General features: G+C 36.2%; 3 protein-coding genes across 5 annotated transcripts; 1 reads left to right on the forward strand and 2 right to left on the reverse strand.

Moving 5' to 3' along the window:
* The first annotated feature begins 465 nt into the window (after window positions 1–465).
* LOC141840312 (uncharacterized) lies at window positions 466–10,265 on the forward strand. The gene is made up of 4 exons (XM_074728252.1): window positions 466–1,780; window positions 2,752–2,954; window positions 6,337–6,560; window positions 9,080–10,265. Exons 1-4 carry the CDS (start codon window positions 466–468, stop codon window positions 9,834–9,836), a joined length of 2,499 nt encoding a protein of 832 aa, XP_074584353.1. The 3' UTR covers window positions 9,837–10,265.
* A 414-nt stretch (window positions 10,266–10,679) lies between these two features.
* Window positions 10,680–11,500, reverse strand: LOC141842071 (uncharacterized). Its single transcript, XM_074730289.1, has one exon. The coding sequence runs from the start codon at window positions 11,348–11,350 to the stop codon at window positions 10,910–10,912; it is 441 nt and encodes a 146-aa protein (XP_074586390.1). The 5' UTR covers window positions 11,351–11,500; the 3' UTR covers window positions 10,680–10,909.
* Window positions 11,501–13,252: 1,752 nt separating this feature from the next.
* LOC141840702 (ultraviolet-B receptor UVR8) lies at window positions 13,253–26,018 on the reverse strand. Of its 3 annotated transcripts, none has more exons than XM_074728759.1 (12): window positions 25,652–26,018; window positions 24,849–25,035; window positions 23,608–23,754; window positions 22,192–22,273; window positions 21,251–21,406; window positions 17,549–17,722; window positions 16,632–16,703; window positions 15,614–15,685; window positions 15,317–15,435; window positions 13,806–13,891; window positions 13,662–13,714; window positions 13,253–13,563 (listed from the first exon to the last, which is right to left on the reverse strand). In XM_074728759.1, the coding sequence occupies exons 1-12, from the start codon at window positions 26,001–26,003 to the stop codon at window positions 13,477–13,479; spliced, it is 1,587 nt and encodes a 528-aa protein (XP_074584860.1). In that variant the 5' UTR covers window positions 26,004–26,018; the 3' UTR covers window positions 13,253–13,476. The 3 variants fall into 3 exon arrangements, 2 of the variants coding, with proteins under 2 accessions (XP_074584860.1, XP_074584861.1); XR_012602755.1 differs by having other exon boundaries at window positions 13,470–13,563; window positions 15,333–15,435; XM_074728760.1 differs by lacking the exons at window positions 13,253–13,563; window positions 13,662–13,714 and having other exon boundaries at window positions 13,816–13,891; window positions 15,281–15,435.
* Window positions 26,019–26,251: the final 233 nt, after the last annotated feature.

The following is a 26,251-nucleotide window of genomic DNA, read 5'->3' on the forward strand; positions in this document are numbered from 1 at the left end:
AGATGTATTTAAACAAATTTAAAATTTTTAATGGATTTATTTGGAAAAAAAGATAGGCGCCGGCCTGCCGGGCGCGGGGAGCAAAATGATTATTATTATTTTCTAAAAAGGAAACAGAAACTCCACGGTCGTAGGCTGGGACCCACCACGCTTTCATGGTAACGAGTGTTTCGGCCTGCCTCCCCGGCCGTTTCGCTTCTTCGGCTTCGAATTCGCATGCGACCTCCGCCGCGCCGCGCCGCCCCCGCCGCGTAACGCTTTCGCCTATTGCAACGCCGACGCGGACGCCTCCGTTCATTTCGCATTATCGCTGGAAAGCGGAGGAGCTCTCATGGTGATCGGTGATGGATGAAAACCAGGAGGCCTGCCCTCCTCGTCGGGTTAGGGTTCCTTGAGGTCGATGCCTCCTTCATGTCGGCGCGCGATGGAAGGGCTGACTGAGGTCGTCGTCTTCGCCGTCGGGAGATGGGATGCGCGAGTTCCAAGGCGGAGGAGCAGTCGGAGTTGATCGGGCTTTGCCGTGACCGGTTGGAGCTCATTCGCGCGGCCAGGGACCGCCGTCACGACCTCGCCCTCGCCCACCTCGCCTATTGCCGGGCGCTTGCCGCCGTCGGAAACGCGTTGCATCGCTTCGTCCAAGAGGAGCTGGCACCGGCCTCCGTGGTATCGGGCTCTCCTGTCCTCGTCCTTCCCCCCGGGGACGGCAAGGGGAAGCCGCGTTCGGGGCCTCTAGCCGCTGCCGCCTCCGTTTCCTCCTCGGCGACGTCGCTCTCGCATTCTATCTCGCTGGAGGATTCCCACCTGCCGCTTTCCTCCGGGTCGGGGTCGATAAACGGCGAAGAAAGTGAAGGAGGAAGGAAGACCGAGAACAGAGGAGGCGTTGATGATGCTAAACAACAGAAGATGCCTTCCTCCAACCTTCGTGACTTCTCTGACAGTCCTAGTTCTTCCTACTTGAGGTCATCCACGGCAATCCCCACGTTGGTATACGAGGATCCATTCGCTCCAATTTGGACGAACTTTTCACACAATGAATATGGATATGGACTTGACTATCCTCCCTATGGTTTTCCAATAGGATCTCCGTCTCATGGCAGAGAGGCTATGATGACAGGTACATCCGTGCCTCAAGTCGACCCTGTTACTCCTCCCCCTCCAGCTCCGGAATCCTCTGTTTGGGACTTCTTGGATCCCTTTATTTCCTACGAGGAGTTCATGCCAGATTATTCCGGAGGAAAGTTTGGTGTACGCTCCTCTGTTAGCAGTTCTGACTTAATCGAGTTGCGGAAGCAGGAAGGTATTCCTGATCTTGAGGAGGTAGCAGAGGTGGAACCTGTGAAATTGACAAATAAAAAGAAGAAAGGAGACGATGATTCAGGAGTAAGAACAACAGTTGGAAACTCAAATTTATTTTCTACTCAAGCAACGGAACAGAAGGATGAGAAGGTTGCACAAATCGGGTTGGCAGATAAAGACAAAAGTTCAGCAAACAATATAGTGACAAGCAATGAAGGCGATGAAGGATCTAGTAGGAACAAGAACACGGTAACGTATAAGGATAGCTCATATTTGACAGACGAGGGTGGGCCTAGTGGTGACAAATCCTTGTCTGCACGAAGTGATGCACAGACACTAATGTTCCAGGGTACGAGGGATATGATGGAGGTTGTGAAGGAGATCAAGGATAATTTCTTGTCAGCTACAGATTGTGGTGAAGAAGTATCAACGACCCTCGAGGTGGACGAGTTGCCATACCGGCCACGGAGCAGAAGGCATAGAGGTGAGCATCGATTTTGTTATCCTAATTCTATCATTGAAATGGTTTTGGACGGACCTGGATCTTTTTATTTATTTGACATTTTCATTAAAAGAGTAACTAGAGGTTCTGGTTTCCTTTTTTTTTTTTTTCAGTAAGAAGGGTTTCATTTTTGTTTTATCACCATTTTCAGTTTTTGTTCTTGAATAAAAATAGAAATAACATCCTCAGATTCATTTTGGTATTAGCTTGTTTGCGGTTTTCATACCTGAAAGAAATCTCTTTCAACTCTCACATGGAGAAATGGCAAAGCTTATCTTCCATGGTCTTGCCCATTCAATATTCAATTCAAACAAATATTTTGTTGAAAATGATAAGAATAATATAACCCTGGATTTTACTGGTTGCCTTTGTTAATTTTGGGTTTCTAGATAATTGTGAATGTGAAAAGAAAATTAAATTCCAAACTAGAATTTTTTTCTTTAACATCTTTGTCGGTGGCTATGCAAACTTCTCTATAATCTTGGCTAAATCACTATTTGCAATGGGTCGTTGTTTAAATTTGAAACAGATTGATACATCTTACATGGATGTTTAATACACTGAATTATCTCTTAAGTAACAATTTTGTTAATCCTTTCTACCACTATCATTTTTTTTCCTTTCAAAAAGAAATCAATGATGATCTACAAGTATTTTTCTGATTTCTTTTTATTTATGTGTATGATAACATGTTTCTTTTCAATTTACTGAGTAATAGTCACGTAGCAATATAATTTCAAATTTTTTGATGCATTCACCTGCAGCTTATCTTTTCCTGAATTACATACGAGTGCCGTATTTTTGTTTCATTCAGCTTGTATGCTCTAATGACATTTATACTTGATGCACTGTCCTATAAATTCTTCTTAAAGCAGTTGTTAAAGAAGGTTGACAGGAGAGGACTATTGTTCTACAATAAACGGAAATTCTAAATCTCATATATCTTGTTCCAGTTGTCATTTCCAGGATCTTTCGTCCCATGACTCTCCGTGTATTGATTCATTCACATCCTTCCAAGCAGTCAAAACATTCAATTGTAAGTACAAGGCAAAAGGCTAGAAATTCGAATAACCATGTGGCTGGAATATCTAGCAACCTTTCATCCGTTTTGGAAAAGTTGTATTTATGGGAGAAGAAACTCTTCAAAGAAGTTAAGGTATGGTTACCAGTACAAGAAATTATATGACTTTCTCACTTCATTCATGTTGGCAACTATTTGTATCAATTGCTAGATCATTTTATGTATGTCCTTGTTTATTGACTACATTTTGTATGTTTTTTGTATAGACTTGCCCTCGGGGTATGATTGAGTTGGTTACTATGGGGTAGATTTGCTGAAGTGGGCAAGGGTCGAATTTCGGCGAAGCCGAGACAATGCCCTCCCCACCAATTGCAACTTCCTGATTTACCTCCTCATAGATGGTCGTGGGGCTAACCGTGTAGGGCCGTTAGGGTGGCGGATTCCACCTTTTGCTGAACTGTATAGAATAGTTTTGGCTTACCTCAATAACTATTAAATAGAAAAAAAAAGCGTTGACCAAGGATGAAGATTATGAGAAAGGAACCTTGTTATTATATGCATTAGATTTTGAAAATAATGTGGACTTTACTGGCCAAGATAATTGGAAAAATATAAAGAACACTTTTTCTGTTTACTAATACAACAAATGACAATATTGCAAGGTTTGATTTTCTATTTTATGGTCGATTTGGTTGATGCACCACCTTCTATGCCCTTGGGGCAACGGTGCAGCTATTAAGGTCCTCCAACGGATCCTAGGAATCTCGAGTTCGAGACTTAACTGCAGCGCACTACAGGGGTGATGTCCTCCAGTGAGTAGCGGGCTAGAGAAAACGGGTTGTCTGAATGAGCCACTACGAGTGTTTCCCGATTTACCATGATAGTCGAGAGAATCCTTGGGCCTAGGCCGATCACCCCCAAGATTAGTCAGCATAAGCCGGATACCTCGTGCCAACTAAAAAAAAGAGGCATGACTAATGGGAGGTGAATAGTGGATAACCTAAAAATTATAAACTCTATTCTCTTTCAAGTGCAAGGTTAAAACAAAAGTTTGACTATCACAACTTATTTGTTTGTAAGAATCAGAGATGTGAATGCAAGAGAAATAATAAAAAAACAAGTAATAACAATGTGAATAAGAGAATTTAACATAGTTTGGATTCCCTATTCCTACACTAAAAAAAAAGACAGTCCAGCTCATGAAGCTCCTGCCAATGCGGGTCCCGGGGAAGGATCTATTGTATACAGTCTTATCTTGCTTTGCAAGAGGCTATTTCCGAGACTCGAACTCGTGATCTCTAAGTCATATGATAACAACTTTATCATTGCGCCAAGGCTCCCTTCCCTATTCCTACACTACAACTTACTATTTCGATTGGTTAATCACTCTTGAAAACCCACTATAAGAATTTCTCTACAAGAGGAGTGCAAGTAATGGTAGCCTAAAAGAAATTAATAACTTTTCTTTTCTCTCTACACATAATGTAATAAGAATAAGAGAAAAGAAATTAAAAAAAATAATAAAAACCTTATGAGCTAAAGCCTAGCTAATTTTGAGCTCATAGAAGCTGTGGATGGGGACACATGCAATTCACATTGGAGAAATAATGCCACAAATGTTGATGTTGTGACATGGAGGATATTGATTGCTCAGGATGAGAGTTATGCTTAGGGATGGCAACGGGTTCGGGGGTTCGCGGGGAAGCCTTATCCATCCCCGTCCCCGAAACCCAAACCCATATACCATCCCCGTCCCCATCTCCGTCGGGTATCATAATTTAAATACCATCTCCATCCCCGTCGGGTTTCGGGTATCCAGCGGGTTTCGGGGATCCCCACGGGTTTCGGGGTTGGTTTTCCCCGCGGATATTTTCATGGGTATCCCCATACCCATACCCATCCCCATCCCCGTCTTATTTTTTTAAAATATTAATTTAAATATATATATATATATTATAAAATCCTTACAAAATAACATTATAAAACCAAATATTAAACTCTAAAACAAAACATTATCTCTAAAACAACATTCAACTAATGCATAATCGATGCAATAAGTTTGAAGTTCTTCCATTCTTCAATTTTTCAAAATTTTGACACCACTTATCCTATAAAAGAAAAAAATAAAAAGAGTTAACAATAAGATGGGTCGGGTTCGGGGATGGGGACGGGGAATATTTGGAATACCATCCCCGACCCATCCCCGTTTTCCGAGATTCGGGGATTCCCCATCCCCATCCCCGCTTTCTCGGATTCGGGGATTCCCCGGTCAAAATGGATTCGGGGAACGGATTCCCCATCGGGTCCGGGTCTAATTGTCATCTCTAGTTATGCTGTGGATGCCGACACATTGTTGTCATGCTACAAAAACAACAACCAAACCTTTATCCTATTAAATGGGATTGGCTATATGGATCCTCCTACCTCATTGGGACATTGTTGTTGTGCTACAGTGAGTTGAAAAGAAGGGTGGCTATTAACTCAAGAAGGGATGAAAGTGGATGTGGAGAAGGAATTTTCGAACACATAATGTAAGGGGGAGATTGTTCCATCACATCAAATCCACAACATACCTCTTTTGGGGTTGAAATAGAAAAGTCATAACCTTGAAAGGAAATTTGCTTTCTGATGCCAAATTAAGTGGAAACAGAATTATTATATTATTCTAGTTGAAAGAAAACAATTACACTCATGTATGAGGCTCTGATGGAGCAACTAGTGTAATAATGGTCAATCACGACTATCCTTTATATTTAACAGTCCTATAACTATTAACTTTAGCAGTATAAATATCATGAAGCATCTTTGAGATCTTTCTGCACTGTACTTGCATAGTGGTTACTGCCCCACACATAAAAAAGTAGAAGTTTTTCTTGTTGATTTCAATTCTTCCTTAGTTCTTTAAATATACTTTTTTAAGTATGGAAGTTCTGGATCTACATTTCTTTAGAATGTGGAGGCATAAAAAAACCATATGATAATCAAAATGCATATTCAGAAAAGAAATCCAATTCCCATGTTTTATTCAGAGAAAAAGAATAGAAAAGAGACTAAACAACTTGCACATTAAGATTTGACTGCTAATTTATAAATCCTATCTGCATAAAGTAATTCCTGCAGGTTCAAAAATTTGTTGTTCTCTCTACTGTTCATAATTTTATTACTAGACAATTTTGCTGTTTCATTAAAATTGATATAAAGAACTCACAAAAGAACATGGTTTGATTTTATCTCTGTATGCTCTTTTCAAGTATTCTTCTTGTGTTGCTAGAATCTATAAGAAACGACATCATTCATATAGTCCTAAAGTGAAATTTTGATCCAACATATTCAAATCACTTCACTCCTCATATATTTTAACCCTGAATTTCAATCAGCAGGCCCTTTGCATGAAAAAAAATTTACTTTTTTAAGCACAGTGAAATATAATATCATAATTGCTTTTTAAACTATTTGTAAAGTATGGTTTCCTTGGGGCATCAACATTTACATTAAATTGCTTAGGTGGTGTATTTAGGATGAAGAAAAGCTACGGTTCCGCTATGAGAAGAAGTATAAGCGTTTGAAAGATTTAGATTACAAAGGGGAAGACAACTCCAAGATTGATTTGGCCTGGGCATCAGTAAAAGACTTGCATGCAAAATTAAGCATTATCATTAAATCAGTCACCAATATCTCAAACAAGATGCACAAGATTAGAGATGAAGAGTTGGGGCCCCGACTTATCCAATTAATCCAAAGGTAGGCTTCAATATTTCCTCAGTGGATCTTGCATGTGATGTTTCAAAATTTCATTTGATATTTCTCAAACTAATTAATTTGTTGAGTAGAGATTTTAGGATTTAACAGTTGGTAGGCTAAACAAAAATTTAGATTGACCGCCATGTCATGCCATGATACATATTTTTATTGTAAACTACCATAAGTTTCTTGCTTCAATTTTTTTCAATAATATGTTCACAACTAAGGAGGAATTGATATCACAAATTTTTTTTTCTTGAAGGCTTGCTTTACATAATGGAGAGATAGAGAGGGAAAGTTTCTTGGGAGAGTTATTAAGAGCAGAATTATAGTTGAGATAAATATTTTGAAAATCAATTTATTTTCCTGTATGGAAGATCAACTAGAGACTATGTTCATATAGTAAAATAACTGATGAAAAATGGAGAGACGAGAAGGATTTGCAGAGGCCTTGTAAAATCAGTGGGGTGAGAGAAGAAAGAGACATATAGTCAATTATATTAATGTAATAAATGAAAAGTTGAACTATGGAGAAAATTTTAGAAACAAAAGGTTATACGTTTAAGTAATTATAAGACTAAATAGCAAATGTAGTTTCAATAATATCAGTGAAATAGTTAAGATGAACATGCATTCTTATGAGAGTTTTGGATGTTAGGATCTATTATTCAACAAGGATGACAATAATGAAGATAGGAATAATAACATAAAGAGTCTGATCATAGAGAGAATTCCTTGGTTTCTTTTGCATCAAAGTGTGCCCCTTTGGCTAAAAGACAAGATATGACTGATGTATTCCACTATACATGGATCAGCGTTGAAACAAAAAAGCCTACAAAAAGTTATAGGTAGACTATTTGATGCGACTGGAGTGGAAGGTGCGAGGGATCCAAGTGGACTACAGAAAACTTTAGTTGATGTTATACAAAAGGATCTAATTAGTTGATTACTAGTTATATAAGCTCAACAGAGTAATAATGCACACTTAGCTGACCTTGTATGGTTGGCAAACTGGACATGAGGATGATATGGATAATTGACCTAATAAATGGTAAATTGAGGAATAGTATAAATGAAATAATACCTAATTATATTTCCTCTATAAAAAAATCAAGGAATAGATGATATTTGAAATTATTATTAATTCTCAAATATGTAATTAATCTCAGATACTCTAATGTAACTGTCATATGGAGTTGGTGCACTTCTAATCTGTTGGTAACATAGTGGTATTCTAAAATGGTTAATAGAACACAATTGGCATAAAAAGAAGAGTTAATAGTTGTTAAAAATCTATTTTACTATAGAATGGAAGACCAAGTTGAATTTATAAGGAGAAAATAGTATGAGGAGAGATGATGTGTAGGGGATGGATCTTATTCCTCTATTGAGCTTTATCCAAGGCTATGTTGCTAGTAACATTTAAAATTAAATAAATCATTTTATTAGATTAATAAGAATACCTTATAATCATAAAGAGCTACTATTACCTTGGGATAGATAATAAGTGCATGCCTTTTTATACAAGTAAAAGGTTACTTTAGAGTTATGATGTCTTCTGGTCATCATTATAAACTTTTTTTATTAAAATCTTTTCTAACATTTATCAGACTTGGCAATTCCGTTTACAACATGACCTTCACAACGGTTTCATATGTTGGATGCCTGGATCCCTTTGATCCCAATCTCAAATTATGCAAAATGATGCAGCATACACCTTCAGTGTTGGGTTCCTATATCTGATTTTGAGCATAGATTCTCACTTTATAGATGGAAAAATAGAAATATCTATCTAACCTGACTAGCTCAAACAAACTTGACACAACTTTATAAGGTGGGGTTCTTAGAAAAAAAAGTTGAATTTAATTGGATTTTAGGTCTTAATAGGATAAACTCTCAAAGAAAGTCAATCCAACTCCAAATAAAAATTGAACAAAATACCTGTAACAAAATAATTGAATGTCTCAACTATTTAGGATTTAAATGAGAAATATTCATATTTTTTTTAGTTGAGAAAACAAACATGAATCTTACTCCGAATACTGAAGCAAAGGCATAACTTGATACAGCATGTTTTGTTAATTTTCTGCTTTCCTTGGGTGCAAGCTGGGTTGCACAAGTAGTGTTTAAAAGATAGGGGTCCTATGTCAATCTCTATGTCAATCTTAGAGATTCACTACAAGAATACGTCAAACATACCAACCTGGACAATGCAATTGTTGTTTATGCTCTTCTCTTAGATCTTGGTAGTGATCCAAAGGGTAAAAAAGACAGGAAGACCTGTCTCGGGCTCTAAAAGTTAGCAGATAGTCTTTTGCATATTTAATAGAGAGTTATATTAATGCTTTAATTTACAATATGACATTTCGTGAAATTATTACAAGAGAAAATTGGAAATACATGAATGTTTCATCAATTTAGTTGATAATATGAGCTTCTCAAGATTTTTCAAACAACCTTTTTTGCCAGTTTTATTTGTTCCAAGCTTGTTCTCGTATTGTAATCTTTCTCCCATGCAGTTTGGTAAGAATGTGGAAGTCTATGATGGATTGCCATCAGAAACAGTTGCAAGCTCTGGTTGATTGCAAAAGTTATATTCTAGTTATTAAAAGAAAGTCTGGAGCGAAGGCTACAAAAGAATTGGAGATGGCTCTCCTAAACTTGTGCGAATGTTTCAACAACTGGATCAGCATTCAAAAGTCATTTGTAGAAGCGCTCAATGGATGGCAAATGAAATGGCTTCCTCAAGAACAAGAACTAACACCTGATGGTCTTGCTCCTTTCTCTCCAAGCAGGATTGGAGCTCCATCCGTATTTATTGTCTCCAATGATTGGTATCATGCAATGAAGTGTATTTCGGCCGACAAGGTTCTTGAACGAATGCGATCTTTTGCAGAAACCGTCCATTTAATGTTTGTGAGTCAAAATGAAGAACAGAACCAAAGACTCGAAGAAGAAGAACTGTCGAAGGCCTTTAATAGAAGGGTTAAATCTATGCAGGCAAAGCAGGATAATGGGCATCTAGAAATTGTAGCAGGTAAGAATGATGTTATGGACGAAAATGATGAATCCTTGATGGCAATAAAAAAGAGACTTGATGAGAAGAGAGAACTACACAAGGAAACTCTAAGACGACTTGAAAAAATTGTTTCCAATATTGTCCCTACTTTAGTTCCAACATTTGAAGAATTGGGAACTTTTACGTCAGAAGCATTGAAAGCATACAATGGTATTAGAGTCACCATGGACATGCAGCAACATAACATTCAGAACTGAAGTTTCAGCATAGCAGACTGTCAACCCAACCTCAGTTTCTGATGGCAACTAAACAGGTGTTCCTAATTCATTGATTGGTTCATTGGTGCTGATCGTAGTGAATTTAGAGGTTAGCAATTAACGTTGCCTTTTTGTTAATATATATGCACTTAAAATCTCTGTATAGTTTTCTTCAAGCAATTCTTATTCTTTCCTAACTAAAGCATCCAAGGGTATTTAGAATTTTGTTTTCTTGCTTCGTTATAAGGAAGACTCCTGCATCAATATATCAAAGGGCACAGTGGACCTTTTATGTTTGAAAACTCAAGTTGAGTAAATGTTCTGTGGAATTCACATACCCTTTCTACTATTTACTTTGGAAATATTACCTCTCGCTGTCCTAGTTGCTATCCAATTCTAACTTTGATTATATAATACGTTGCTGTTGTTTTTATTTGGTGGAGGACTTTGTACCCTTTTATTTCCATCTAGACAGAAATAAAACTTCTGAAGTTGGGAGTCTAATGTTCCTCATTCTCTTTCTTTTTCTTTCTTTTCTTGTCCTTTAATATAAATTCATCTTTAAGTTAAATGTTTTGTCTCGGTCATAACTGTTTGTGTGTCTTTGTTTGTTTAATGAAATCTGTATTAATTGTTGTCTGGGTTACTATTTACCATATCGTGTTGCTGCAATTTGTGCATATTAAGTTTTTGCTTAGATGGAGTTGTATTGTTATGTAAATTGGAAGGTTGAAAATTCTTAAAAGACTTGAAAAAAAAAATCACCACCTTCCACCTTGGCGTGGGCTCGTACTAGGATGGATCGAGCAATTCAGCCCATGTGCAACATGATCTAAATTGGTGGAGCCAAGGTCCTACACAGTACCCTCAATGATCTTAGGTGAAGTCGTCTCCACATGGCTTGGTTCACAGTACTCATTAATACCTCCAACTGTTGCAGACAGCAAGTTTCTGTACATGTAAGGTGGAGAGAATGTGATCGATTTTGTATCACAAAGTATCTCTTTTGACTAGCTAGCTAGTTTATATCTATAGGAAATCATCAGGACTACGTGACATGAAAATGTTTGTATTTAATTCGTAGAGTGATGCTGCTTTCTTTTAGACGATGCAGCTGCAGCCGCCGCCTTCTGGAGCAACATCAACTTCTTCAGCACCTTCACCATGACAATCAGGCTCGGCCTCCTCCTATGAATCAAACACCTGCTGCTGCTGCTGCTGTTGCCTGCCGAATCAAAGCCAGCCTTGTTGCTCAATTTCCTCGCCGTCTCGTCGTTGAAATCCTCCCACAGCATGTCCATCCTCTCCTCGTCGACAAACCGGCGGCTGCTCGGTGCGCTGTCTACCTTGGGATTGATCTTCTTCATCGCTTCGGCGTCCTTGAGCAGCTGCTGATCTCCGGCGGAGGTGGGCAAGCTTCTGAGGAAGCAGAAGGGAGGTGAGGCGAAGTGGGGGAAGGGGGCGAGGGGGTCTTCATCTACTGCGACGGTGGGGAAACTGAAATCATCCATCATTTTGCTTGCTCTCTACTCTGTCAGAATTAAACGGTTTAGTGTGTGCGATTGGTGCCTGATTACCAGAACAGTCGCTATAGGCATGCATGATGATAATGTACGGGATCCGTGGGAGGTTAATGGAGTGCGTGAATGGCATGGCGTGTTAATTAGGCGGTGGAAGGGGCCCGGAAGGGAGGCAGAGACATAGACGTTGAGCAGATGAATTGCAGCCATTAATGGAGTGGAGGGGAAAGGGAAAGGGAAAGGGGAAGGTTGGTCCGAGCCAAATGCTGCACAGCGAGGAAGGCATTATACTGAATATTAATTAAAGAGAGTGCTTGGTGGCTGCAACAAAGATGAAGTCTTCCTTAAGTTTCGGGGGTTTTCTTTTGTTTTTTTTTTTTCGCTTTCCACTTGTGCATTTGGTGATATAGAAAGTGATGCCGCAGAAATCTATCTGCGATGATACGGTGATAGAAATCCATCTCACATCAGGAAGCGATAATGTCGAAATTTTATCTTCATTTTCTTCTCTTGATGTGGTCGATTGACTCTATGAAAAATAATTTTTCTTGGTATTGACCTTTGTTGACTCCACCACGTCAGAAAGTCTATTGAGAAGTAAGATCCTACGGTAGTCGTTTTTCATATGGCCATCACATGGGGTGCATGGCCTCATAAGCAAGGCCATCAGGATAAAATGAAGTTAAATAGATTTCGCGGGGCAGACAGCCGGATGAGATCATATTAAATCAATTATATATATAATTTTATCCCGTATTATAATAAGAGGATATTTCTAAAATCTGAACTAATGAAACTCTCCTTTAAATTACCTTCTATAATAAAAAATAAATTAGTATATGACGAATTAATTATTGTACAATACAGTGACACTTAGTGTCTGTAATTAACCAACTTAATATTAATTAATGTCTTCTCGTTTGAAGCAATAGAAGAAAAAAAAAAGGCAAAACATATGTTAAAGTTAAACTATGTAAGCAATTTTTTACCTAGATCGATACAACATTCGCTTATAAATTGCACTCACATATCAGTTATTTATTTAGTTTTTAGCACAAATCAGATCTTGAGCGCATGCAAAACAAAACAAAACAAAACAAAAAAACTTATTTAATAATTCTTTGTAAGACTGCATGTTGAAATACTACTCACGTAATTAACGTTTTAAAAAATAAAAAAGATAGAGATTGAAACGATATCAATTCTACTAAAATTTTTAGAAGTATTATAAAAATATAAATAAAAAACATTTTAAAATTGTCATCGAAAGGATTTTTTTAAAAAAAGTAATAGAAATTCAAGTGATATAGTTTAGAAGTAAATTATTTTTTAAAATAAATAATAATAATTTTAGCAAAAATGATGACTAAAACTATATTTATTTTTTTAATAAGAAATTAAATATATAGATACATTTTAGAATATTAGTATTCTTTTTATTTAAAAAAATAAACACCAAAAAATAGTTATGAAGTAGTTTTATTTCAAAATTGTAGTTTAAAGTTTGAATTTGTAGATGCATTCTAAATTGAGTATTTATCTAAAATAATAAAACTTCAATCGTATAATAAAACTAAAAAAAAAAAGAGAATAAGTTAATTTTAAAAACCAAGAACATTTTTGTTATGTTAAAAGAATCGAGAATACATTGAATATGTAAAAAAAAAATGATGCTTTGAAAGATTACAAAGTAGGGAACCTCCAATTGATAAAATTGCCAATAATCTGCTAGAGAATGTACACCAATCACGTTGTTGTAAGTACAATGAAAGAATTCTAGCTGATCGATTTAGTAATAGTAATACTAAACCTATTTTCACGCAACTTTGAACTGAAACTTCTAGACAAATGGTTACGAGGCAACAGGGATCGATGTACCAGAATTTCTGTAGGTAATTGTGGCAATCTAATGTGGAAATCTAAATTATTTATCAACTCAGAATACAAGTTAAAAAGTTCTAAAATGATAACATGTTTAAATATTTTACCAGCTAGACCCAATGAAGACAAGTAACAAAATAGCAACTTGATCCAAATAACAACTGCACTGCTACCAACCAAGGTAAAGAGGCGTAGAATGGTGCACATCTTCATAATCTTTTAAAACATTGGAGGAGGAGCTAGACTCGCATCCGCTTGACATCATTCTCAGGGACGTTTGCATCGCTCCCATTACCCCTGATTGGATCTGCTGAAAGTTTTGCAGCCTGAACACAAATCTCAGCATTGTCATAGAACCAAAAAAATAAAAAAAAAACCAACCGATCACAAATATTGCAAGTCACAAATTGAATCGAGAATTTACAGTTTCACCGGGAACAATCGCATATCTTTCTGATGGAGAAACCCAGATTTTGCCTATGAAGCACAAGTTTTATGAGAGTTTCTAACAGTGGGATATACCACAAACATGCTTCTTGAAGGATGATGCATAAAGAGAATAAATTACTTGATGAAGAGAGCGAGTTGGAGGATTCCATTTGGCTGCAACCTAAGCCGTCCTTGCTTATAACCTCTAACATCTTGGGAGTATTTCTTGAAAAAAAATGCATAAACATGAGTCCAATTTGTAGAGAATATAAAGTCCATATTGGACACCATCTAACTTCTTACTGATAATTTACTGAAGCAGGCAAGTGCATGGTGTTGAAATGTCAATACAGAATACCAAAAATTGAGTAATTTTCATACTACATTTGTCTGTAAACTAAACTATGTATACACATACAAAATTTATGTTGGAAATTTGGTTTTGACAAGGTAGGCCGATGACTGACTTTGAGTAGAGACTTGAGTAGGATTTTATTTGTTAATGACAATCTATGTCGAGAGTAGATTATCTTAAAGATTTAAATCAATGTGGTAAATGATAAACTAATGCCCAAAGAACCTGAGAGATGACGGTGGAACAAATCACGAGAACATTGCCAGTTCAGTCCAAGTCATGATAAGCACGAGCAAAAGTGTAAGCATAAGTAGAAAACCGAAGCCCACAGGCACACGGAAGTTCGCAAACACACAGAGCTCTCTCAAGCCGATGGGCACACAATGATTGTGCATGACCTGCAAAGGCACACAATCCATTTGCCAATACACTTGCAAGCTAGAAAGCCTGCTGGCACATGCGACAGGTAAGCATGAAAGATATATCTACCCACCAGACCTCTTTAGCATGTCCCAACAAGTATAACGCCATTCTCTCCATGTATTTTAATTTTTAATGATCAAATTCTAGTGATTTTTCTCATTTCTCTTACAAAGTTCTGAGTCTCTCCATTCCTCTAATCAAGAGAGTTCAAAATTATTAAGGCTTCATAGGGTCTCCAGATATGGAGTGTTTCTATCTCAAGATGATGCCATTATATTTTAGCAGACGATTGTCAGCTACTTGTGAACAACAAGTTTTATCTTAATGCGAAGAGTCCACCTCTTGCCTTCACCTAACAATATTGAAGCGCAGAGACAACCAAGCTCATTTCCCTTCTTATTAAACTATCTTTGAAATGGAATTATTGGCTACAAGGATCTTTCTTAGAGAAAGGTGAATGACCAACTTTTAATGTTCACCCCAAAAAAAGGAGAGAAATTACTTCATAGAACATAGTGTTCGCACAGCCATAAATAGGCAAATAAATGATGTATGTACTATAACCATCATATTACTCGAAAAGGCAGCTTTTATAATTGGCATATATCCAAATATATCCTCCAAAGCACTAGGTGTTAGTACATTTTAACAATCTCTACCTCTAACTGCAAGCCATTAAGTGTTTAGTACTCAAGAAAGCTTATTGAATATCCACATGGTTTACTTGGATAGTAAAGGTTGCAGCAGACCAGAAGATCAACTTAACAGATTAAGAATATTGTAGAGTTGCATTGACAGATTAAGATTCAGAATAAAACACTAAACATTCTGCTTACTCTTCCATAAATTTGGAGAGTTGCAGATGCATTTACCGGTCAAGAGTATCACCGTGGCCAAGTTGTCCACTTGTGCCCCTGCCCCAAGAGAAAACATTTCCTCTTTCTGTCAGAGCAAGTGTGTGCCTCCAACCACAGGAAATTTGCTTCAATTTCTGCACATGATTATCATATAAAGATTAAGCTAAATAGATGCCGTAACGTAAGACTCCTTCAAGCCATTTTTGCAGCAGATCTGTTATAATTATTTCAAGACAAAGATGGAAAAATACCTGGGAATGTAACAAGTTGAGTTAAAATTTTGTATTTCATGTAAAAGAGACAACCACTTACCTGATCTGCCGGAAGTTTAACTTGAACTGGAGAGCACCGATCATCATTATCATCAATACCAAGTTGGCCAAACTAGATAAAAGTAAATTGTGTAACAAGGACAGATGGAAACAAAGTAAATTGCTAAGTCAAACACTGAGATGTTTCACTATGATTACAATTAGAAACTATGTTTTAAAAGGAATCTAAGTTAACACAATATCACAGAATTTGATTATAATTGTTTCTCTATGGTAATACATTTAAAAACTTAATATTACAGAAATTGATATATCTGTTACAGTGTAGGATTACACTGCACCTACTTCAATATGGGATATAAGGTGATTCTGATCCTTCGCAGTACACAGTACATTATATTTGATTCTTGATATTATACTTATCAAACTGCAAGATCTCCATATCTTTTCAATATAAAACCAAAAATATCAAATTCTAGTAATTGGCAATGTTAGGCATATCTGACACAAGGATTCAAATCTCTGAAGCAATTATTTCCAAAAAATTTATCTGTTAATGAAGATTTTAGTGTTCACGTTGAGAGACAATATCTGAGTATCCAACACAAATCAGGGAGGTAGTAGATGACGAGTTCAAGCATCAAGGATAATCTATGGAGCACATTAAAGGAGTAGGGAATTCCATCTCTAAACCTGAATCTTACACTAGATCAAATATGGATATTGGACAAATCCACAAATGAAATAGAACTAACAAGCATAATTGCAAAGTTTGGTGTTATTCCCATATATATAGTAGGCATAAGAAGTCTTTATGGTAGTAAAGTATTAATCCTAGATTTTCTTTTACATACCTATCTCATTACTAAAGTTCAGTTCAAAAACACATGGAAGTACTTGTCAGACTGTCAAGTGAATTTCTGTTCTGTGCACAGGGGTCAAAAATTTCAGTGCGGGTCACCCCAGTTCATTAACAAAAACTAATAAATGACAAATTGCATATGAAGCAGAATAGAACCAGATACATAAATAGGGGATTCGTGAAGGAACCAGCAAACCTTATTCCATCCCCAACCATATAGTCTTCCGTCAGCTGTAAGCGCCATAGTATGTCTCCAACCACCTGAAATCTAAAGAAGAAGAAAATGATATCAAAATGTGCAAACTAAATACTTGTGGAATACAGAAATAATACAGGTTTGCAAGCTTTATGTGACTGGGGATACTGGATAACTGTATGAAAACTAAAGCACAAGACAAATTGTCATGCAACTGTAACCTTGCTCATAAATAGAGTAATGAACATCTTAGAGGTTAGCATTAAGATATATTTTATTATACAGATACCCTAATATGAAGCCTCACTCCTCAAGCTGTAGCTTGATAGATATCAATCATGTCTAGCTTACTAAACAAGATATAACACGAGTGTGATTGATAAGTCTGGTGAAGAACCAGTTTTAATCTCATTCCTCAGCACCCCTTCAAATTGGTCAATTTTTTAAATTTGGATCCTAGATATGTTACCCAGAAACAATCTTAGCTTGCATAGTGCATCACAAATCCTTCTTTTTACAAAGCATCAAAGACCTTACTATACAAAAGGTTCTTTCTGCTTTATCTCTATTAATATGACCTGAGAAGAGTGACATAGGTAAAGTCCTGATGGGCATTGGCATTTCACAATGTTTGTATAGTAAGGTCAAAATTTATTATATAGTGTATAATGGAAACAAAAGATCTGGGTATTTGAATCACAACATTCCTAATATTCAGAATTTAGAAATCCAGCCAAAATTGGTCATACTTATAGTCGAAAATTCCATGGAAATCATGACAGAAAGGTGTCTATAATGTGATACAAATATATCCATATGCCTATAGTTCCAAACATAAAGATTTGTTCTTAGCAACTAGTTGACAATTATAATTTTGAGCATAACAGATTAATTAGTGACAACGAAACAGTAAAGACCTGAGATATGTCATTGTCTCTTAGGGCTTCCAATAGATGTGGACTTAGATGATCCTCATAGTCTCCATGTCCAAGTTGACCATATTTACTCCATCCGTAGGTGTACAAATTTCCAGAAGAAGAGACAGTAATAGTGTGACGCCATCCACATGCAACAAGAACCATCTTTTCACCCTATAAAAAGTGATTGAAGTTGAGAAAAAAATCAAATAACCTTGTTAATAACATGAATATGAAGTTCAATTGCAAATCTTTTCATTGAAAAACATGATTTCATCCCCAGGATAAAAAAGCCTATCCTCGCAGCACCAAATCTACATTGCTCAACATGGGAGAAGAATTAGAAGCCTTCGTAATTCTTGTGGCTCTATAAGTAAAGGTCTCAGTTCGTTTTCATAAAATATTTTGGCTCCACTTATATGGTTGTTCCTTTTACAAACCACCCCATCAAAACACTATCATTCATTCTTTTTTAATTTTCTTCCATAATATACACATGATATAAAATACAATTATCAAACCCCTGATTAGTTAAAAATCCCTTTTAATTATTAGAACATATATATAACGATTCGCCACTCATTTTCAAATAATATATTTAGAAAGAAAGAAAGATCTGAATATTTACATACCTTATTACAAAAGGTAGCCCCAGGCTTAGAATTGTTATACTATCATATAATGGTTCTCTCATGGCAGTGCATTACTGAGCCTTGTTGTACTTGCTTAGCAAGATTTCTCAAATTTTACTGAATAATCTTACGAAGCAGCCTCTCACTTCTCTACTTGCAAAAGCAGACTCATCAAGTGTCCACAACTGCTCTATCACTCCACAAGCTTAAGGACAAAGTACAAACTGTCAATGCATTTAGCTATAGGACTTAAAGGAGATAAGTTTCAGTCTCATGTATTCTATACAGAATGCATTAGAAATGTAACATCGCATGTTCACATTTCTCATATGATTCTTGTCCAATTCCCATTGAACTATGATGCATATATTTTCCGATTGTGACAAAGTTGTGTATAAACAAAATAATCTCTATTTCGTTAATCATTCCATACCTCTCAATTTTTACCAGCCTTCAGCTAGACCTGCATAGCTCCCACATTCATATGTTGACAAAGTTGTGTATAAACAAAATAATCTCTATTTTGGTAATCATTCCATACCTCTCAAATTTTACCAGCCTTCAGATAGATAGCTCCCACATCCATATGCTGACAAAGTTGTGTATAAACAAAATAACCTCTATTTCGGTAATTATTCCATACCTCAATCTATACCAGCCTTCAGATAGTCCTTTATAGCTCCCACATTCATATGCAAGAACCGCTCTTTGATACTAAAACACAAGTTTTATGGGTTATACTATATTTTTTATCCATGTATTTAATCATCACAATCATATTCCTCCCAAGAAGTACCTTTTCATGCATTTAGTGGATAACCAATCAGTTTGCATAAGGTATTGCGCTTCATAATATTTGTTTACAGCATTGTTTTAGTATTTCATTGTGTTTGTGCTTCTCAACACCTCCCATCAGTATTGCATTGTTTTACTATGACTAGGAGCAAGAGTCCTCTCCATGTTGACAATAACCGCCTTAGTAGTGGTGACATCCATCAATACCACCCTTAACCCTCCACCACCACTAACTTTGATGTAGGATTGAATCAAATCTTTGCTTCCACTACCATAATGGAATCAAGAACACCTCAAGCATCAAAAAGACAAATAACCATGAGGCAAGGTAAAAATCAAGCTGAGGCATGTATAAAAAAATTAAAAAATCAAATCTTCCAACCTAGAGTTTGTACCCACAAAAATTAAATAATGCACGAACACTAATCTCTTGCCATAAATAAATGTAACATTTTAACAAAATGTTCGATGCATGCACTACTTTCGCTGTGAAGAGTTGGTGTGATGCTTCAATAAAGGATGATTAATTAATTATCCTTCACGAAAGGGAAAACCTATCACTGTCATGTTCATTCATGCTGTCAACCAGATTGATACGAGCGCATACTACACAACTCTGTCATTGTGAAGATCTTCAATCTCCAAACTCTACCAGCTCCGAGAAAACACCATGAATTTACAATATTTACCTTGCATTGGCATGACCCAAGAAAAACAGGGTAGAATTATTGGTTAATTTTTTTGCAATTGGTGACCAAACACAAGCAAGACCTATAGTAAACATCCTTATCTACTTCACCCACTCGATCACACCACTTCATGGCCATTAGAAAGTGTTGCATCGGAGATAATGTACAGACAGGAAACTCCATTAGCCATTGAAGCTCACACATTATGGGATCTCAAGCCAATGACACCAGTGTTGAGTTTCTCTTCCTCTGCTTCGCTGAAATGCCAGTCGGCCACATATATTGCTGATGTTGTAAAGCTTTGCAATTCCATTTGGGAAACTTAGGGTGGTGGTCATAATGAATCAACAAAGAAATGAAGTAAAAGAAGTCCATGTTCATGATATAAACATGAATGTGCTGAATCAGTTGAGACAAGCTTGACAGTGTTAAGTATGCATTCATATGGTCACAAACCTATGATGGTGAAGGCAATCTTAAATAGTCATCTAGCAAAGACAAGGAACCACCTTGCTAGGTAATGTTACATCTCTCAGTAGCAGTAACTTCGGCTCAAGATTTAAACAACGGTGTTTCTAAAGAAATATACATGATAACTGGCTATGTTGTCATGGTCATGCCAACACCTACATGTTACTCCCACAATCATTTTCTTGTTGCTTCAAAGTAGTGTCATTAATCTCACTATGTTGTCAGAGAAGCAACACACGTGTTTCACCTTCCAAATTTTTATGATTATTTCTTTAAGTGGCTACTTGCATGAAACAATGCATATGTTGCTCTAATCTTCCCCATGTGTGTCATAGCATCAAGAAATAGAAGGCCAAAGTATACAATCAAAGTCAACCTAAGATATTGAATTTATACTTTGCTTCAAGAAAAATTCCTATCTGAATAAGCAAGTCAAATTCAAGCACCTGTTAAGAGATAGAAGAGTATCTTACTGAGAAATTGATAAATGTGCAGGTTGACCATGCGAAGAATAAAAAATTACCAGCATACCTATATGTGTGTGTGTGTGTGTGAATTAAAAACCAAATCCATTAGCAAAGAAATTTCTATTGTTAAGTTGTTTGAATATAAAAAAATGGATTCCGAAACATAAGAAATTAATTGAAGCCACTTCTAAAAATCTAACTAAAGAATAGAATTTTTCACTGTTGATGCAGTATGACTTCTCAAAATTTTATGCCAGATTACAATGCTTAGTCTTGCAGAATTACCAAGTTTGGATTGCTCTACAACTCTCCAAACTATTGGAAACAAAATTCAGAACACCACAGAAGAAAAATCATGTATACTGGTAGGAAGGTTATGAAAAATATGACTGAATACATAGGGTAAGAACAAAATTGAAGGCATTAGGAATTAGTTGAGCATAATTAGAAATCATACATCCATGTACAGAGTTCAAGAATAGGATAAAATCCAATCATAAATAGTTAAAAACTGCCACTTATTATTGAATTAATTAAAAATATACTTTTTTGGATGTATTAATTAAATATAAAGATATATGACAAAGTTCCACATGCAAAATAAAACATACAGGTTTCTTACAAACAATTGAAGGGCAAAGTTTGTACCTCAATGGAAGCAACCTTTTCTGGAAGCATGCGATCGTTACGGTCACCAAGGCCTAAATTTCCATAACGACCCCAACCCCATCCATAGAGATCCCCATTTTCTGTAACTGCAGCAGTATGTTCAGCACCCGCAGCAATCATTTTAACATGTATCCCCTAATGGTTGCTCAAAAATGTTAGAACAGAAACCTATATGAAGGAGCAATTGTCCACCCACATCTTTGAATAGAAACAAGATATGTAAACATGGTTATCCAATGTGTCTATTTGAGATATTGGCAAGGAAAAATAATAATAATAGTTTGATTGGTGCAAATGTAACTTAACCCTCAAGTTTTACCCATTCTCAATAGAATGGACTAAGTGAAGTTGAAGTGTTTAAAGTTCAAGTACAAAGAGTTCAGCAGCTTCCTAGTCAGGTAACCCTATGCAGCACACTAGCTACTTCAAAATTCCTTGGAGGGATGACTAGTTATAATTACATTTATAAATCTAAGACCTCTCAGACTGAATAAGGAAATCTGTTTGATCTTTTAAACTAATGAAAGATGTAACATTTTCTTAAGTTTGCACCTTTACTCTAACATACGAAGAAGAGAAACTTTACTTCTTTAATAAAAATTTCAGTTTTTTGTTTTTTTATAAAAAAATTGAAATTTAAGTTTTCCTTCCACGTTAGTTCCCTCTCATAAACAGCCAGAAGAGAAAATTTACTCAAAGCAAATCAAACTTAGACACATATCTCCTTATCCTTCCCTTATGTATTTTTTTTCCTTGCTCTCTTCTGTCTTTGACTCCATATAGCTGAACCCAATTAGTGGGATAAAGGCTTGGTTGTTGTTGTTGCTATTGTCCCTTCTTTCTTTAACTGTTTCCTTCCCTCAAAGAAAATTAAGCCTAAAATGTGTTTGTAAGCAAGAAGTATAATGTGCTTAATGTACCTGAAAAGCTTGAATCTTTTGTGGTACAAGAGAGTCTTCTGTTGTGCCAAGACCAAGTTGCCCATTTTGGTTTCGTCCCCAACTATAAATTGAATAGAAAAAAATAAGTTGACAAGTTAACTAAAAATATAAAGGATATGAGAAAGTAAGTTCACAAAGAATCCAAGAATGAGTATATAATCTAATGGTTCTGAAAGCTTGTTTACTTCAATATGAGTATGTGCAAAGCCAAGTTCTTGGGCCCATGTTTTTCCAAGCTAGATTTGAGCAGAGTTGGCCTAGCTAATATACAAGATTGCAACATATAATAGACAAACGTCACAGCAACACTTAAGCTTAGCTAATGACAGAATTACAATGCTAATAATCTAAACTATAGATTAGATGGGTGGTTGAAATAGCTTCCAACTATCATAAATGTAACTGTGATTAGTCAATTTCTTAAGGCCCAATATTATAATCACTTGGGATAGCCTTAAAAATCTTATAATACATCAAGAATGATCACAGAAAAGGCCTTTTATATTGTCACTATTGCCATCATCAAATTGTATGATACATGGACGCAGATTGGTCAGAATTGGCAGACTCTGTCAGAGTTAGGCATACACATCCAGTTGTACTTTTTTGGGAAGCAATATAATATTAATGCAGAGATAGAATACATATAGCGATCAATTCAAATTGTGAGAGAGATGCACTTAAAGGAAATCATCTCCTCATTTATTAATTTCAATAATTAGTTAGCACACATGCTGACCAAGTCTTTGAAAATATCTGGAATTGAATATTCTTTGAACTAAAGGGGAGTTTTGAGGGCCTTTTGATCATGGCTTATCTTGGAACCTTGGTCTAAAGCCCAATTTGAGACAAGTTATGGTTTATGCTTGGGAGAAATAAAATAGATATGGCATAATCAACAAGGTAAAATCCATGTAGTTGAACCTAAATAGCTGGAACTGAAATGGGTTGGTGTTGTTCTATAACAGCCATTGCATTCATACTTGTTTTAGTTGCAATTTTAACCAATGTATATAAATTGTTGTATACTTATTTGAGTATCATTCTCACAAAAAAGGTACAAATAAGTGAAGACATTTCAATCATTATTGTAATGTGAGGACTACTTCAATTAGTCAAAGCAGAGTTCATTATCACTGACTCATTTTTCCTTTGTAACACTTCAACTAATACCATTAGCTGCCTTTGCTAACTATTGAGTACGACTAGGTCTACCATTTAAATCTTCAAAAAAAAATGCATTTATTTCGTGTTATCTAGTCAAACTCTATGAAAACCTATAAATTATGTTATAACAAAAAGCTTCTTATCAAAAGTTACTTAAAGAGCAAGAATAAAAAGGTTAACTGAGGAAAATTAATATAGCTATCGCTATCAACATAATAGCTTAGTAACCTTTGGACTTCCCCATCCATAGTCACAGCCAAACAGTGGCTATCTCCACAAGCAATATGTCTAATTTGGAAGCCCTGTAACGCCTTGATTGGCTGTGGAGTAAAAACATCACTAGAATTTCCATGGCCTAACCTTCCAAAGTCACCCCTGAAGTAAAGAAAATGGAAAATTATATAGGAACGATAAACTGCAAACTGTAATTAAACATCATCTCTCCCAGCCAAGCTAGAAGCAGACCAGAGAAATGTGGCTCTATGCTATTGTCATATGTAATGACAAATTACTTAAGTTACAAATTAAATCTTCTCTAAAGAATATCCATTCTCATTAAAAAAATATATACTTCAACAAAATCAATGCATCTTTTAAGATATGGATGGTTAGGCTAACCAACTGACAGATTTAGAATTAGTAAATGTTCTGTTAAACATCACCTGTTTTTCAGAATCTATAATGGTTAAGTTTTTACTAGGACTGCAGTTCAGCATGCAATTTATTTTTTTACTATATATACATGTATTGAACATGGAATTAAATACCGTGTCGCCCAACACAACTGGAAAATTACATTCTAACATCTAGTCAAACCTCAAAAGTAGGCAGCATGAGTAATTGATGCCATGACGCCCATGCCGCTACAGAAGTGCTCTGTATTTCTAATTTTAATCAAATTAAAGTCAATTAATACTAAATTAATTAATACAATATTTATTAATTAAATAAAGTATTTGTTGCTTAAATACAGAATTTGCAAATTAATAGTTATTCACATATATTTATTAATACAGTAAATTACATATGAATATTTATCAAAATACAGCATTTTTCAAATTGTCTTTGTTAGAAATACAATATTTATGATATTTATTAATTAAATCATTTTTTACAGATTAAGATTTATTAAAATACAACATTTATAAAAATATAATTTACAGATTAGTATCTATTAAAAACATTCATTTATCAATTAGTCACCATTTGTATATTTAATTCTCTTTATAAGTATTATTAAAGTGTGCTGCAGTGGCAAAACTAATGAGTTATTCAACTAATTAATGTAACCTAACTTTGACTTACAAAATATTTTTATAATTATGATTATGCTCTCTACAAATCAAATAATTGATTGTGTTATTTTTTCCCATAAATCTCTTCATATCTAGTGATCATACCACTTGATTAAGATACAATTCAAGAAATTTATAGAGAAATCATCCTAAACAAAGAGACACTGGACATACCATCCCCAACTATAAACCTGCACATCTGATTCAGAATAGGCTATTGTATGATCTGCTCCACAAACTACGGACACAATGCCACGGCTGTCCAGAGCACTTAGTATTGTAGGAAGAAGTCGGTCTTCAGCATCCCCATGACCCAACTGTCCATCCTCACCCCTGCCCCAGGAGCAGATCACGTCACCAGCTGCGAGAAGATTGCCATAAAAGTAGGAGTAAGTATGCCATTCTTATGTCTGAACTACAGCATACATAAAATAACCAGAAGATCTGCAAACTTATTCTGCTAAAACTAAATTTCCTGACTAAACTGGCACATTAAAGGCATCTGCATCAATTTCACCAAAGCAATTCATCAATAACGTGAAACGTTAAGAGATATTGGTATTTAGCTACAAGAGAGTAGCTCCAGAAGTATTATGTCAAATCAAGGTTGCGATCGCATTGTATTTAAGCGTGCGAAGGAACGGCAGGAAAGCTGGAAACGCATACAAGGAGGTAGAATAAAAAAATTAAAGAGCACATCAAGTCAAATGCAAAAGGTAATTAAAAAGAGGAACCATGATATCTTGCCGAGAAAAATCTTGTTTCTCGGTACAAAATAATTAGCACCGGACAAAACCCCCTAACTTTACAAATGAAAGGTCAATCATCCGAACCACCAAAACTGAAGCGCTCAAAAAGGAAATCAAGCATCAATTTCGACCCGTGCCCGACTAGCAGGGCACACATTCACGAGGATCCAAGAATTTCAACCTATAAAAAGCGTAGCTTATAAGCAACCGGGAGATTTCGCTACTCACAGAGCAGAGCGACAGAGTGACTAGCGCCGGCAGAGATGAGCAGGACCTGGCGAGCCGGCTCGGGACCATCGACCACGATGTCTGCCCGGCTTTCTTCTTCCGCCATCGGTCCTCCGTTCTCAGCTGCCGCTTGCCTCGCTTGATCAGATCGCGCTTGATCCGGCGGACCGGAAAAGGGGCAAATGGAGCTGGAGGAGAGGGGACCGAAATGAGCTACGCAATCTGCTCGGGATGGTGCTCGGGGCACTGATTGCTTGAGAGGAAGGGATGGGCGGCAATGGCAGAGGCGGAGAATTCCAGTGCTGCCCCTCGACTCATCATCATCGAGATTGGTTGGCTGCAGAGCCAGCATTCAATGCGGCGGCCGAACAAGTCTTGCTTTGCATGCCGACCACAAGTTCCAAGGCGCCGTACTCTTTCACTTAACTTCTAGTGCAGGTATTGTCGTTTTCCTCAGTCCCCTCCGCAGTTAAATGGTATTAATAAATTTGTTTGAATTAAATTTTGATAAGTGATAATTAACTGATGTGGACTGCACAACAACATTATTAATAATAGTTATTATTAATAATAATTTTATACTGAATAAAAAATTAACTG

This window comes from Curcuma longa, chromosome 11 (assembly GCF_044706935.1).
Source record: "Curcuma longa cultivar G26 ecotype Majalengka, Jawa Barat chromosome 11, ITB_CL_G26_1.1, whole genome shotgun sequence".
Taxonomy (NCBI): Eukaryota; Viridiplantae; Streptophyta; class Magnoliopsida; order Zingiberales; family Zingiberaceae; genus Curcuma; species Curcuma longa.

Excerpts from the sequence above, each read along its gene's own strand:
- LOC141840702 (XM_074728759.1), bottom strand. The coding sequence starts at position 26,003 with ATGCTGGCTCTGCAGCCAACCAATCTCGATGATGATGAGTCGAGGGGC. Across the intron at positions 15,686-16,631 it reads ATGGTTGGGGATGGAATAAG|TTTGGCCAACTTGGTATTGA; the intron begins GTTTGCTGGTTC and ends ACTTTTATCTAG. Across the intron at positions 13,715-13,805 it reads CAACTCGCTCTCTTCATCAA|GCAAAATCTGGGTTTCTCCA; the intron begins GTAATTTATTCT and ends TGTGCTTCATAG.
- LOC141840312 (XM_074728252.1), top strand. The coding sequence starts at position 466 with ATGGGATGCGCGAGTTCCAAGGCGGAGGAGCAGTCGGAGTTGATCGGG. Across the intron at positions 1,781-2,751 it reads ACGGAGCAGAAGGCATAGAG|TTGTCATTTCCAGGATCTTT; the intron begins GTGAGCATCGAT and ends ATCTTGTTCCAG. Across the intron at positions 2,955-6,336 it reads AACTCTTCAAAGAAGTTAAG|GATGAAGAAAAGCTACGGTT; the intron begins GTATGGTTACCA and ends TGGTGTATTTAG.
- LOC141842071 (XM_074730289.1), bottom strand. The coding sequence starts at position 11,350 with ATGATGGATGATTTCAGTTTCCCCACCGTCGCAGTAGATGAAGACCCC.